At 37.7% G+C, this 13447-nt stretch overlaps 2 protein-coding genes across 4 annotated transcripts in view; both read right to left on the reverse strand.

The window, feature by feature from the left end:
• On the reverse strand, positions 1 to 9940 carry LOC102224559 (leukemia inhibitory factor receptor-like). Of its 2 annotated transcripts, none has more exons than XM_023343092.1 (17): positions 9772 to 9940; positions 9536 to 9681; positions 8501 to 8654; positions 7977 to 8159; positions 7569 to 7698; positions 7023 to 7171; positions 6588 to 6721; positions 6365 to 6506; positions 6041 to 6120; positions 5726 to 5939; positions 5285 to 5464; positions 5105 to 5206; positions 3945 to 4112; positions 3673 to 3825; positions 3485 to 3566; positions 3315 to 3399; positions 1 to 2346 (listed from the first exon to the last, which is right to left on the reverse strand). In XM_023343092.1, the coding sequence occupies exons 1-17, from the start codon at positions 9863 to 9865 to the stop codon at positions 1981 to 1983; spliced, it is 2562 nt and encodes an 853-aa protein (XP_023198860.1). In that variant the 5' UTR covers positions 9866 to 9940; the 3' UTR covers positions 1 to 1980. The 2 variants fall into 2 exon arrangements, with proteins under 2 accessions (XP_023198860.1, XP_014324057.2); XM_014468571.2 differs by having other exon boundaries at positions 2 to 2346; positions 7977 to 8249.
• Positions 9941 to 10050: 110 nt separating this feature from the next.
• The window catches only part of LOC102224309 (rho guanine nucleotide exchange factor 28-like), a 51624-nt gene continuing 48227 nt past the window's right edge, over positions 10051 to 13447 (reverse strand). For both annotated transcript variants that reach the window (XM_023343927.1, XM_023343928.1), the window contains 2 exons: positions 12324 to 12672; positions 10051 to 12232 (listed from right to left, as the gene is read on the reverse strand). In XM_023343927.1, coding sequence (XP_023199695.1) covers positions 12042 to 12232; positions 12324 to 12672 — 540 coding nt within the window. In that variant the 3' untranslated portion in view covers positions 10051 to 12041. The remainder of the gene's footprint in view (positions 12233 to 12323; positions 12673 to 13447) is intronic.

The raw sequence follows: 13447 nt of genomic DNA on the forward strand, positions 1-13447 counted from the left end.
TAAATGCCAAACTGGTACTCTCATGAAACAATTCCGTCTTTGGCTGTTTTTTATTGACACAATATGTACCTTTAACATGACATAAATGGCATGAAACTCGCAGAACAGTTTTCCTTTCCATGCACAAAATGATACATAAGATAAAAGATAAGCGTCTGTTCTGGGGATTGCAAAACATTCATTTGCAAAACAGCCAGATGAACAGATAAACCTCAGACATTTCATGGTAGAAAACAGTGTTGGCTCAAACATAACCGACGCCCTTCCTATTGCTGCCCTACAACGCAAGAAGTTATTTGAGATACTGAGGCAGGATAAGATGCAGAGCAGAAAGCATTTAACTTACTCTCTCTTTTCTCAGTAGCAAATAGGGACACTTAACTGGCATGTCAAATACCCATGTATAAAAATAATAGAAATGTTGTTCAGGTCACAATTAACTGATGGATTTAACATTTGAGGCTTGTGCACCAGCCTTTTGCTTTGGGCAACAGCCTACAGCATGAGGGCACTAACGGTGAAAACTGTAGTTAAATTGGAATGCTTTCTTCTGGTTATTTTTTTGGCAGCAAGACATTGTCTAAAACATTACTTATTGAAAATAAAAATACACAAGATCAAAGGTTTTTGCACACAAATTTAACATTGGTTCAAATGAAACTAAGAGTTTCATTTGAAACTCTTAGTTTCATATGAAATTGGTTACAAATGAAACTAACAGCTGATTACTTCAGAGCTGATTGCTCAGAAGAATCTGCTTTGTGTGTTTTCCTGCAAAATCCCTTCTTGTACAAAACAAGAGCCGCAGCTTGTAGGTTATTTTAGAAGACAAGAATCTTGTTACTGAGTTGCTTGATGCTATACAGCAGGTGTTAATGTCCAATGGCTTTATTATTTCATATTAATGTATGCTTATTTACAGTGAAATTGATGATCCCTTTGTCACAGGATATACAAACAACGAACTGAGTTCAGCAGGAGGTCGTGACCTTTCTCTATTGAACTTTTCTTTTTTCCCAACACAATTTTCAGTTGGTATTTTCTCCAAAGAACACAAAAAAAAACAATTTATCTTACTTCAGGAACACAAAACAGTTAACAATAGTTGCAAATAGTTTACAACAAACATTTCAATATTTGATTGGTATTTTAAGTGATACCAATCACTTAAAATTGGTATCTCTCGCCAGTGTGACAAATATGTCACACTGGCACATACTGGCCACACCGCAGTTAAAGCTGCAGGTCTTCACTGTCTCTTTAACAGCTACAGTCTAAAATGTTTTTCTGTTCTTCTTCGCCAGACCGCTCAGTCTCAGACACATCAGACACTGAGCCATCTGTGAACATCAACTTTCAAATCTCATCGTAGATTCTCAATTGGATTTAGGCCTGGACTTTGACTGGTCCATTCCAACACAAACATACTTTGAAAGGACGTTTCTCCCTCTGGCTTTAGTCACTGACCCCCTGTTCAATGCAATGCACCCTTTTCTGGGGAGAGGGGTACATTCATGTACCATCATATTAAATCTGCAACTAAAAGTTTAAATGTTTTATTGCCATGTGTGACCTGAAAACCAGAAAGTTTACCTGTTTTTAAGATGAACTTTTCACATTATATCTCACTTTCTAGTTTTTGAAACTGTTGTAACTAATCTTCACCTTGCATCTGTCCTACCTCATACATGCTCTCTCTTCATATCCTGTAGATAAAACTTCTAGTTTCCTCTGTGTTTATCGTGATCTGTAAAGTGAGTTGTTTTTGTGCAGTTTTTCACTGCTGTGCCGTGATGCAATCTGAAAGATTATGATGCCAAACACACACCAATAAGGCATGTTAAGAGTGTGGTAGAAATCACAAAATGAGGTTTAGAAACAACAGCGCACTACGTTTTTACATTTTGCCTCCACTTTTAGAGTATTCATACTTTTGAATGGGAGAACAAAAAGGCTCAAGATTGCTCGTTTGGCGTTTAATTAACTATCAGAGATGTAACCATAAAGTCCTGCACATGATCCCTGCTGGCAGTCAGAAGTCTCAAAGCTGGAAGTGATTTCACTAAACTCAGTGATGGGGCTCAAGTAGCTCTTGTTTGCAATGCACATCAGTTGCTGATGGGTGGGTGTCTGACAGAGCAGGACAGCAGACTGAGGCCGGTAGCCTGTTTGGAGTGGGACACAGGAAGGAGCAAGAGACGACTGAGGAGCAGGCGAGCATGTTGTGTTCGTACTCTCAGGATCCCTCAGGACTGGACTTTCATGCCGCAAAGGTTTGACTGTCAATACTTCAATGTCACAGCTGATGCACTCTTCCTCCCTCTGAGACTGCAACTTCTGACAACTCTAAACCAGAATGCAGGAAAATAAAAATAAAAACACATGCCTTCCAGAGAAGCCTGGAGTCATTTTTGTGATTATCTTTATCAGAAGAGGGTGCCAGAACTTGGTGTGAAAAAAAGACGCAGTGGCGTACTTTTTCAAAGCAAAGATGTAAGAACTGAAACATTTAAAAGGTCAAGCATTTCTCGGCAAATACATTCTCAAGAATTTACGACAGAAACTGGGTTTTTATCAGGAATGGATAAAAATCTAACATTTAATGTTATAATTTTAGGGTTTTCCACTTATAAGTCAGAAATTGAGAGGAAGGTTTTTTTCACAAATAGTTAATTAGTTCATTAGGAATGTTTTAATAGTTCAGAGAATATATATATATATATATTTTAATCTGACCAACATTGAGGTATTTGGACACAATAATAGTGACCAGAGGTCAAGGCAAGAGTTTTTAAACATAACACTGTACCAGCTGTGAAGTAAGGTGGTGGTAGTAGCATGCTGTGGGGATATTTTGGTGACTGGAATTTTCAAAATATATTTAAACTTTTCAAATCAACAGAAAGATGGTTGAATTTTCAGCCAATTGCATATTCTGACAGGACAGTTATCCCAAACACAGAGTTGGTGGATTTGAAATTGATAAAGACCAACAGTAAGAAGCATTTCAAGATTCCTTACCTCAAGTCAACAGAAATCTGTGGACTATACTGAAAATATGGATTTATACCAGCTTCTATCAATTCCACCAAGAACAGTGGTCAGACATTCAACCAGAATTATACCAAGAAACGTTTGCAGATGGTGTGCAGCTTTCTATGAGATATCTGAACTGAAGATGCTAAAAAAAAATTCAAACTTGTCCACCCAGTTCTTATTTTAAAAAACCTCTAAAGTTGCATGATTGAACGTAGTTATAGCAAACAAAATTAAAACTAAACTTCCTTTGAGATTAATGACAAGTGTATCCATACCTCATACAAGAAGCTCTCAAACTCAGGAGTTTTGATGTTCATACCAGAAGGATAAGTAAATATCTCCCTCAGTCTGTTTTTTAACCTTAGGGAAACACACAAAATCCCAGATGTCTGAAAAACTTGAATATAAACATACTGGAGTAAATCTAAAAACTCCCATCTCTCACATTTTCCTTTGTGGCCACAGCAGAACGGTGCAGCCCAGCAGGAGCAGGATGGGAGTCAAGATCTTTGCTAAGTGGGAAAAATCTGCAGAGAGAACCAGAGAAATATCAGAATTCAGTGAGCTTGGAAAACCGGACATTCAAGCTTAATTTATTGATTTTGTGAAAGTCCTGGATCGAACGAAGCTCACAGTTAACCTTGGTCCTGACTGTAATGCTGGCAGGTACTCCGGGCCCAACTGTAGTCAGAGCACTCACAGAGCAGACGTATTCCTGGTCCTGCTGCAGACCCTCCATGGTTACTGACTTTTTCCAGGGATCATCCACAGAAACGTTGAATAAAACTAGGTAGACAGAAGGTTTTGTTTATCTGAGATTATTCCCACTGATCAAACTATTCACAGCAGACTATTTACTGTTTACAGCAGTCCTTGTGTAGTTTAAAGTTTTCCTCTGAACTCACTTGCAGCATGACCTAAACGGGCATCAGTCTGCACTTCCTGCACAGTTACCAGGTAACCAGTGATGAATGCCGGCTGAGCTGGATCCTCTTCGTCATAGTGCCACTCCAGGGTCACAGATGCATATGTCCTTTTAACCGGTTCAATTATTCTTGGGGGCTGCGCAGAGGCTGCGGAAATGGAAACGATGTGATGGAAAAAGAACAGAATTGATAAGAATCACCAGAATAAAGAGGAAGCATGGTTATGCTCAGTTTTGAGAATAGTTTTTGTTCACATATGTTTTTTCATGAATTTAAAGATTTTTTGGGGGAAATTCACCAACTTCTCCTATATGTTCTGTGTTTTAAATGCACCAGCTGCATCTTTTTATAGAGCCAATTGCGGTACTACAAGCAATGCCTTCAGTCCTTTTAAATTCAGCAAATGTTACCAGTTTGCACATAATTTTGTGCCAGACCCAAAATACAAGACATGGACAAACACATTTCCTCTCAGATAGCATCAGGTCCAGCCCTGAAGATTCACTGCTCAAAAGTGTAAAAGCAACATCTGAATGTTTTACATTCCTAAATCAGCAAGTAATGTCGAGTTTGTGAAATATGATGAAATGATTGCTCCTGATTTGTTAAAAGTTAGAAAGCATGATCAAAGTAAAAAATATATATATTGGATTGAAATACTTGTCACAAAAAGTGACCTCAGCAGGTGATGCACTGTCTGCTGGACCATTCAATATCCTTAAAGTTTAAATCTTCATTCAAATACTTGATTAGAAAAATGACTTGCAAATGATTAAGCAAATTGTAGCTACTTCATTAAATTTGTGTGTTGCAAACAGCACTGGTCTCAAAGAATTTGAAACAATTTGTTCTGGCTGTAATGTTTATAAAAATATGCTAATATGGACAGTTTAGTACCTGATTTAAACATTTAACATTTAAATGTGAGAAAGACTTTTGCTCAGAAGGTCTAATTTAGGAGCAGGGCTTTTTATAAGAATTAAGCAGCATTTTAATGATAAAAATGTTTCATTGAATACTTGTAATAAACTAATCCTGACTCCAATTTTTCCTTTCCTCTGAAATAAGATGCATTTTCATCAAACAGACAAAAATATAAAATATTTTTAAAGAAATTTTTTTTCAGTAAAAAGGCTTACCGCACTCTTCAATGTATCCAGTCTGTGTCTCCAGTAGTTTGTCCCCATGATCAGTGCATCCATAAATATCGAATGAATATCTCCGACCTGGTTTGAAATATCCTGCAAGAAAAACCCACAGAAATTACAATAAGGGTCCAAGTTAATAGAAAAAAAATACCAATGAAGAGAAAAACTTACCTGCAGGTAAGAAAGTGCTGTTTCCTTGAGGCACTTTCATCCACTGCAGCGTGCAGGGTGCTTTGCTTCCCAAGATGCACCACTCCACAGTGTGACCGCAGGTGACCGAAGTTTGCTTATTCCACCACAGATGGAAACCATCATCTGTTCTGCTCAGGCGCTTCTTCACTGGAGGGATTTCTGGACAGCCACAAATTTACAATCATTTATTATTTAAACATTTCAGCTTTCCAGCTTAATGCTTCATCCTGTGAGACAAAAAAAAATCAACACAAAGGAGTGCATATGAACTATTTATTTCACATTTTAGTTTGTCAAAATAGCTTGAATGTACACCCCACGTAACAAGAACAAAAGCCTGCTGGGTCATTTATTTAAAAAATAATTTTAGTCATATTTACACAGAGAAAAATCCTTCAAAAAAATTTATGCAAACGTCACCTGAGTCGTCCTTTGGTGGGATGATGATGCTGGCTGGGATGGACGTCCCTATGCTGAGTAAAGCTCGAACAGTAAAGTTACACCTGCTGGGACCAATCGGGATGTCTGCCTGACTCTGGCCGCTGTCCTTCGGCTCTGTCACAGTTTGACCTTCCTGTGACCTCTGGACTTCATAACTTTGGATCTTCACTGAGGTTGCTGTACCAAAAGCAGGCTGGAAATAGAATGGATCAGTTTAAAACTGTTCAGACGACAAAGTTTGGCTGATATGATGTTGCTCTTATTTGTACTAAAATAATTTAAAAAAAAACATACAGGCTTCCATAGCAGAGTGACATCACGAATGTCTGAATCAGGTCTGTACTTTATTCTCCTCCATAAGTCCAAGGCTACCACTGAGGAGCGTTGTTTGTTCAAGGCAACAAAAGTGGGGTATCATTTGTTAGAAAAATTTGTTATAAAGTAAATTTCAGTTTAACTTTTAATTTCTCAAAACAGAAAGTGTTTAAAGGATTAAAACAATACTGTGTAAATAGTTAAATTGCGGTATCCTGGGTTAACTGCCTACCTGTAGATAAATCAAACTTCTTTATATTTAAGCCAGACTAGACAAGTCAGAAACTCTGATTTAAAGCTTACGTGTTTTAAATGGTACAGGCTCGGTCCATGGTCCCCAAAATCTCCCATTGATGGAACAGCGCACCTTAGCAGAGTAAGTCCTGTTTGGACGCAGGCCATCCAGATGCATTTTGCAGAGACCATTCTCACTGCTGCAAGGCAGCTGTTGCAAAGAATGAAAGTTACAACAAAAACTTGCCTTAGAAAATCCAGTAATTCTGAAGCTAAACAGGGTGGAAATTACCTCTCTGTTGGTTTCACTTTCTGTAGAAACCTGACAAAGGAGTATGTTCTGGGCCAGGTTCCCTTCTACTGTCCAGAACAAGCTGACGTCTGTCACCCCACACTCCACTCTGTTCAGGTCCAACACAGGTGACACTGCACATATTTTATAAAAGCACCAATCACTCAAAGCAACTTAGAAAGTGTAAAATAAAAGAAAAATGCAGATTATATTAATTTCTAGAAATTGACACGAGTGCCAGTAAGTATGGGACTGGTGTACAGGAATATGGGAAACAAATTGTTTCCCATATTCCTGTACATATTGGATTCCAGCCTGAATAAATGTCCTCAGATTGAAGGTTGGATTTTTCTCTACAAGGATGCATACATGTGTTATTATAGAATAATAACAAAATGATGTTGTTTGTTTCGTTTAGTTTAAATGATACACAACCTCTGTCAGAGATATTGAAGCTGTAGGTCGCTGTCTCTTCTCCCAGCTGATTCTCCACCACTAGACGGATGTTGTATTCCTGCTGCTGTGGCACAGCTGGGAAAGTACAGGATGGTGGCTGACAGTGGATCTCAGACCGGCCTATGTTCCTGGTTATTGACATTACATAAAAATAAAGAGAAGATACTTTAAGCATGAACAATTTGCATAATCACATTGGCATCATTGCTGCAGAATTTCTAAATGTTTTACATTACATTGGCTATACATTTCTAAAAGTGTGAATACCAATAAAATGTAAAATGTGTGTCCTGTAATTGGAATGTGTAATGTGGAGCATGAGTCAAGTATCAAGCCTTAAGTCATTCCTGATAGTTTACAGATTTTCTGAAAAAAAATCTTAGACTAACTTCTAATTTTTTGAATGTCTCATGAGCCAAACTTTTGTCAAACATACTTTTTTCACCCTTTATTAGTTAAAGCTGAATATTCAAGGGCACCATAAAAAAAACAAACAGCCACATTCATTGTGCTGATTATGCTTACTCAAAGTAGAGTTTGTGTGTCTGGTTACTGAAGTTATACTGGACTTGTTCCCTCCCGGGGTCCCACATGCAGGTGATGTTCACCATGTCTGAGGTTGTGCAGTTCAGGTTCCTGGGCTTTTGAGGAGGGACTACATTAAACAAACACAGTTGTTAAAGTGTTAGAATTTATCGACTTTTTCCCCCAAATATCAGTCAATCTTTATGATACGCTGCATGGTGGGAACATGGTTACCAATGTTGCCTTGGAGCAAGAAGTTCTTACATTTAAATCCATTCAGAAAGGAATAAATAACATCAATCCGATGTTGATTAGTCACTTTTACCAATAGACCAGCAGCCCCATTTGTTCCTCCAAGGACTAAGTGGATATTGACAATGAATAGACGGATTCATGTTATAAACTTACAGCCTACGGCGTTCTGAACTAGGCTTCTCTTTCCGGTTGAATCAGTGCAGCTGAAAACCAGTTTTTTGATCTGGATGCTTGGGATTGTCAGATTGGTCATTAAAATAGCTTTAACCCCATCTCCAACGTTCAAAAGTGGGTAGGACTCCTTCCTGAGGGTGATGCTCATGATGTCTACATTCACTGGGGGAACACAGCAGAGCATGACAGAGCGTCCCTCTTTCAGTAACCGACTGGAAGGAAATATCAGGGATGCATCTGCTGCTCTGGCTCCTAAAACACAGATAAGCAGTTTAATGCAGCTCTACACATATATTTGCAGTGTAACAAGCGAACAAACCACTGCAGGTATGAAACATGACAGGAATAAGTGAAGAGAATGAAGAAAAATCAAATGACTTCCATTTGTTGTAGTGGTTGTAAAATAACTGAACAACTTAAAGATTGAAAGAAAGAAACACGGAGGCTTTTTTTAAAATTTTGTTTAAATGATAGTCTTTTAGGCTGACTCCCAGTCGACTCACCATGGTTGGTTACCCAGTTGCTCCAAGGACCGGGGGCGGTTTGATGACAGAAACTTCGTATCCTGACTGAGTGATCGACACACTCAAGCGGCAAATCAGAGATCCATGTCAAAGTGGACCAACCTGAGTCCCTGGTAGGTATGCTCACATTTTTCTGGGTTAAAAAAACATTAACAGCTTGTATTTTATCAAAAGAAGGATCAACATAAACACTAAATTCTGATCAGTATAGTTTTAATTTTTAAAGAAATAACGCAAAGTGCACCATAGTTTAAAAATATTCTTGTTCTATTATATATCCTATTTGGATTTTATGTCATAGACAACAAAAAGCAACTCATTAGTCAAATTCAGTGGGGTTTGTGAGCATCAAATTTAAAGTTTTGACACTTTTTTCGAGTTGGATTTATGTCTGGATTTTGACTGGGCCAAATATGTCTTGATCTAAACTACTGCATTGATGTTGAGAGATACTGTAATGCTGAAAGGTGAACTTTTTCCATGACTGTTAAATAGCTCCATCCACGTTCCTTTGCCTTACATTACATACAGGTGAACTCTACTTACATGTTCAGATCATCTGACGTTAGCCAGAAACATCTACATAATTACAGGACTTCAGTGCTACTTCACTCAGTTACCTCTGTTTTTTACTTTAACGTGTTTTGTGCATTTTTGGTTCGTACTCTGTCTCTCTGCTTTAAATAAAGTTACCATCAAGATTATTCACCTCTTAGCAAATGAACAAACTTTTACTTTCAGGCGGGAATCAAGTGATTACTTTACATCTGAGAGACAGTTTCTGCCCAAAGAAATAAAAAACATGAAAGCCTCAATCACAAAACAAAAATGTTTGATCAAGTTAAATTTGCTGCTGTATCAATCACAATTTTCTCAAAGAAGAGGGTTTTACAGACAAGGGTTTTACCACGAGTAGATTTGTGGTTTCTTTGTATACTAAGAGGAAGTGAGTAAAGTATTATATGAAACTATGTAACCAAATTTGAGGCAATACTCCTCTTCCCACATACTCACATTATAAATAATGGTGTGACTTTTTGTGCGGCTGATTTGGATCTCATACATGTCGCTCTCTGATGCTCCCCTGTTCCTTGGCCAGCTTACTACAAGGCTTTGATTGTTGCTAAAATTACGAATGTTTGGTTTTGGTGGTAGAGAACCTGGTCCAACATAAAAAAAACACAACTCTTGAAAATTCTGCAGGAAAAATAAACAAATTCATAAAAGGAAATCCAGAAAACCCAACTTACCAAAGTCCCCACAGCCCTCAGTATGAGGATGACAAAATATAAGATACAAGCCAAGCAGGTGAGCGCAGAACAGTTCGATGTTTCCCATCCTCATGACTAAAACAACAAAGTGGGACTCTGGCCGCTGACTGCAAACACTAACGGGAAGTCTCTTGAGTCAAAGTCAAATGGTAGTTTGCCTGCAGTGAGTAGTGGAGCGTTGCGAAATGTTGCACAGGAACTCATGAGAGGTGCGTAGCTATTAAACGGATGCTTGAAATAAGGGGAAAGACACTGAAATAGATGTTAACCAAGATAGTTTTATATACACAGTGTTACATTACATACAGTCAGAAGCTTTCATACATACATCGTTGGCATGAATGTCATATTAGGCAAACCAAAAGCCTTCTGAAGATCATTTCTATGGCCAGAGTAGAAAAAAACTACGCTGGTTTTACACAATGACAGGAAATTTCTTTGGAGGAGTGGAGGTGAGGTTTATGAACAAGTTAACACTGTGACAAGTAATGGGCATGGTGGTGAAAACATTGAACTGAGCTCTTTTGCTGCTAATTGTGCTAGTTATTACCTGTACATACTTCAACTTCACCTCAATTCATCAATGTGTTAGAAATCTGGACACAGCTGGCTGTGTCAGCAGAACAGTTATTCTGTTTATATGTTTATAATTAGTTTAGAAATGGAGCATATTAACTAAGCTTCCCAACTTATAGACCATACTTAAGAGTTCACCACTTAACCTGAACTAATTTCACTAAAGAGGTGTGATTAAATATCCAGCCAGAAAAAAATATTTAGGTTCTCTTGGTGATTTTTGTTTGTACCTGGATGCTGTGGTTTTTTCAAATTCTGCCAGAAAAACAATGGGAGGATCCCCTCTGCACATAAAATGCAGTTAAAGTTGTGCAAAAAAAAAGTTGTGTATCTCAGTAAACCAGTCACAGACATAGTTTTGATAACATCTACGTGTAAACATTTCCCTTTGAGACAAACTGAGAGAAAAACATGAACTTGTATTTGTCAAAGTAGTGACAAATCTCACTAAATTTTCCACTTACAACTAGAACTTGATCAAATTGAACTGAATTTATGCAGCACTTTTCTATTCATACCAACTATTACTATACACTACAGCCTCATTCACCCAATCATTCTCACAAACACACATACATTCCCACATTGTAGGTGTGCCTGACGTTAAGTGCAGCTCAGGTGAAATGTCATTTGCAAATATGAACTGTGAGACAAATCAAATTGATAATAAGAACATATTTGATCCCTTGTGTGTAAAAACTCAAAATTGTTCAGCTAGTGATTGTTTTTTAAAAATCACTGAAGATGTATTATGTTCGACATAATACAGCTTGTGAGGAATAGTAATTCCTCACTATTTTCAAAATATGAAAATAATGAGGAATTAACCTGAATAAAAGACAAAAAAAAGGAAAATTAAATCGGAGCTGCAAAATGAACAGTTGATATCAAAATGGCATTCATGCCGCGGATGAGGGTGTGTAAACTTCTAACCCCAGAGAATGCACAATGAGACATTTAAAAACAAAACATTATTAATATTGGGAGTGCGTGAAGCGATCTATGTCAAATAAATTATAAGAAAACAATTATCTTTACATCAATTACAGCATCAGCAATATTTTTGGCACTTCAGAGAGATTAAAAAATTAGGAATATACGATCCTTTTTCAACACAGTGAGCATAGGTAGCCTATTCATAAGAATAAACATTAAATATATATGTATATATGTACATAAAAAAATGTCAGCATATTTGTATCCTTTGCAGATGCTTACAACAACTTATGTTGTAAATGTACAACTTAAACAAAGATGGCACTGCAGAACTGCCAAACAGAATATTACACAGTCTGGGGCAGAGCTTCATTGACTTTATAACAATTGTTTACTTTAAGTGCTTTTGGAGAAATGTATCAATTCTTCTGTTTAAACTGTTTGAGTTAAATGTACCTCTGTCTTCAAATTAGTGCAAGAAATAATAAGATAGAATGTAAGAAAAAAAAATAAACTGAATTTTTTTTTTTTCAAAATGAAAAAGGCACAATGGTTTGATCACCAGGGAGGCACACCGAATTACATAAAGGCACATAACAGTCAGAATGCCTAAATATTCTGAGTTTTAAATGGACATGAGTCCATTTTAAATAGATACATCACAATGAAGACACAGATAAATTATCCTTTCCTTCCAGATACTGATCTGGCAGCTTGCTTTGCTTCTTCCTGGATTCTCAGAGGTAAACAATATTTTCCTCGACTTCCTCCTCTCCGTTCTGTCCTTCGAGGGAGAGATAAGCCTGGGGTGGGAGCAGCGGGGTAAGAGAGGGAGAGGAGGAGTTGTGCTCCTTTATGGGTCCGTGACCTGTGATCCCTGACCTCCAGGAACCTGAAGTTTGTGTTTCCTCCAGCTGGGTGAAATCTGCTGCAAGGAGAAAAACGAGTCAACAATTCTGGGATCTGCAAGTAGAGGAGGTAAATCAAGATCATGTTTTAAAAGCAGAAATATGTCCTACTGTTGCCGCATCTCTGCTGCTGTGAAGGCACTCTGCTGCTGAAGGTATGGAGGCAATCAGCGGACGGTCGGGAGCAGCTGTGGTTGTTGCCGTACAGAGGCTGCTTGCCGTGCGTTTGGCTCAGCAGTGTGTTGAGGCTGTTGTAGAGGCTGGCGCTAACGCTGCGGTCGGCTGAGCTGAGCGGCGGTCCATCCGGATTATTCTTCTTCTGCGTGGAGAGGGTGTGCTGGTGGTTGTAGATGGGTGGCTGGTGGAGGTGGTTCTGTTGCAGGGAGCTGAACAAACCCGACTCGTTTTTGAACAGTGAGTAGTTCCCATCAAAGCTGCCTGTGCGGCTGTGTGTGGGAACCTGGAGCGATAACACACAAAAAAAGAGTAGAGGTCAAGCAAACCACCCTGTTTTACTTTTATACATTTTTTATTCCGTTACCGTTAATTTTTCTGCTCATTTCTACAGCAGATGTCAGCAGCTTTCCCTGATTAAAATTTTACTTTAGCTTTCTTGAGATGCAAAAAATATTATATGGTAATCATGAAATAGAAATGTTTGTTTTTCTATTGTTATAGCAAACTATTTGATTCTGGAGAAATGCTTTGATCATCTTAACATTTCCAAAAGTTATTTTCAAAAGATATAATCTGGACTTGCACAATAAATGGAGTTCTGATTTTCAATGTGTGCAACAGCAAGACTGCAAAGGGCTGCTTGGAAACATAATTTAGTAGGATATTAAACTTTAAATGGAACATATGCGAGTTCTGCAAACTATTAACACTGTACAGACCGATGGATATTCAGAGTATCTAAATATCTTAAAAAGTGGTGGAGTTGTTATGAATTAGGAAAATGTGGGATACCTTGAATAGATATCTTCATCACAATATTTAAAAATAGTTTCATACATAGAGCTGCTCAACAAGACTGTAATGAAGTTTCTTCATACCCTAAGTGATTGTGACTTGTTTTAATACATGTAGTAAAATTGTAATAAAACTGCACAATTAAAGAGTCCATTGCAGTAACAGTGAACAATAATCCATAAACAATTATGCATTAATTATGTAGATTACAGATAGCACTTAAATATAATGAGATGGTATATATGTACATGTAACAACCTAAA

The sequence above is a fragment of the Xiphophorus maculatus genome, chromosome 12 (assembly GCF_002775205.1).
Source record: "Xiphophorus maculatus strain JP 163 A chromosome 12, X_maculatus-5.0-male, whole genome shotgun sequence".
Taxonomy (NCBI): domain Eukaryota; kingdom Metazoa; phylum Chordata; class Actinopteri; order Cyprinodontiformes; family Poeciliidae; genus Xiphophorus; species Xiphophorus maculatus.

What these genes read in the sequence shown, in the direction of transcription:
- LOC102224559 (XM_014468571.2), bottom strand. Translation starts at nt 9,865, where the DNA reads ATGAGGATGGGAAACATCGAACTGTTCTGCGCTCACCTGCTTGGCTTG. An exon ending in CTGTGGCCACAAAGGAAAAT is followed by an intron (nt 3,400 to 3,484) that starts GTGAGAGATGGG and finishes TGTTTCCCTAAG; the next exon opens with GTTAAAAAACAGACTGAGGG. An exon ending in TTGAGAGCTTCTTGTATGAG is followed by an intron (nt 2,347 to 3,314) that starts GTATGGATACAC and finishes ATTCTGGTTTAG; the next exon opens with AGTTGTCAGAAGTTGCAGTC.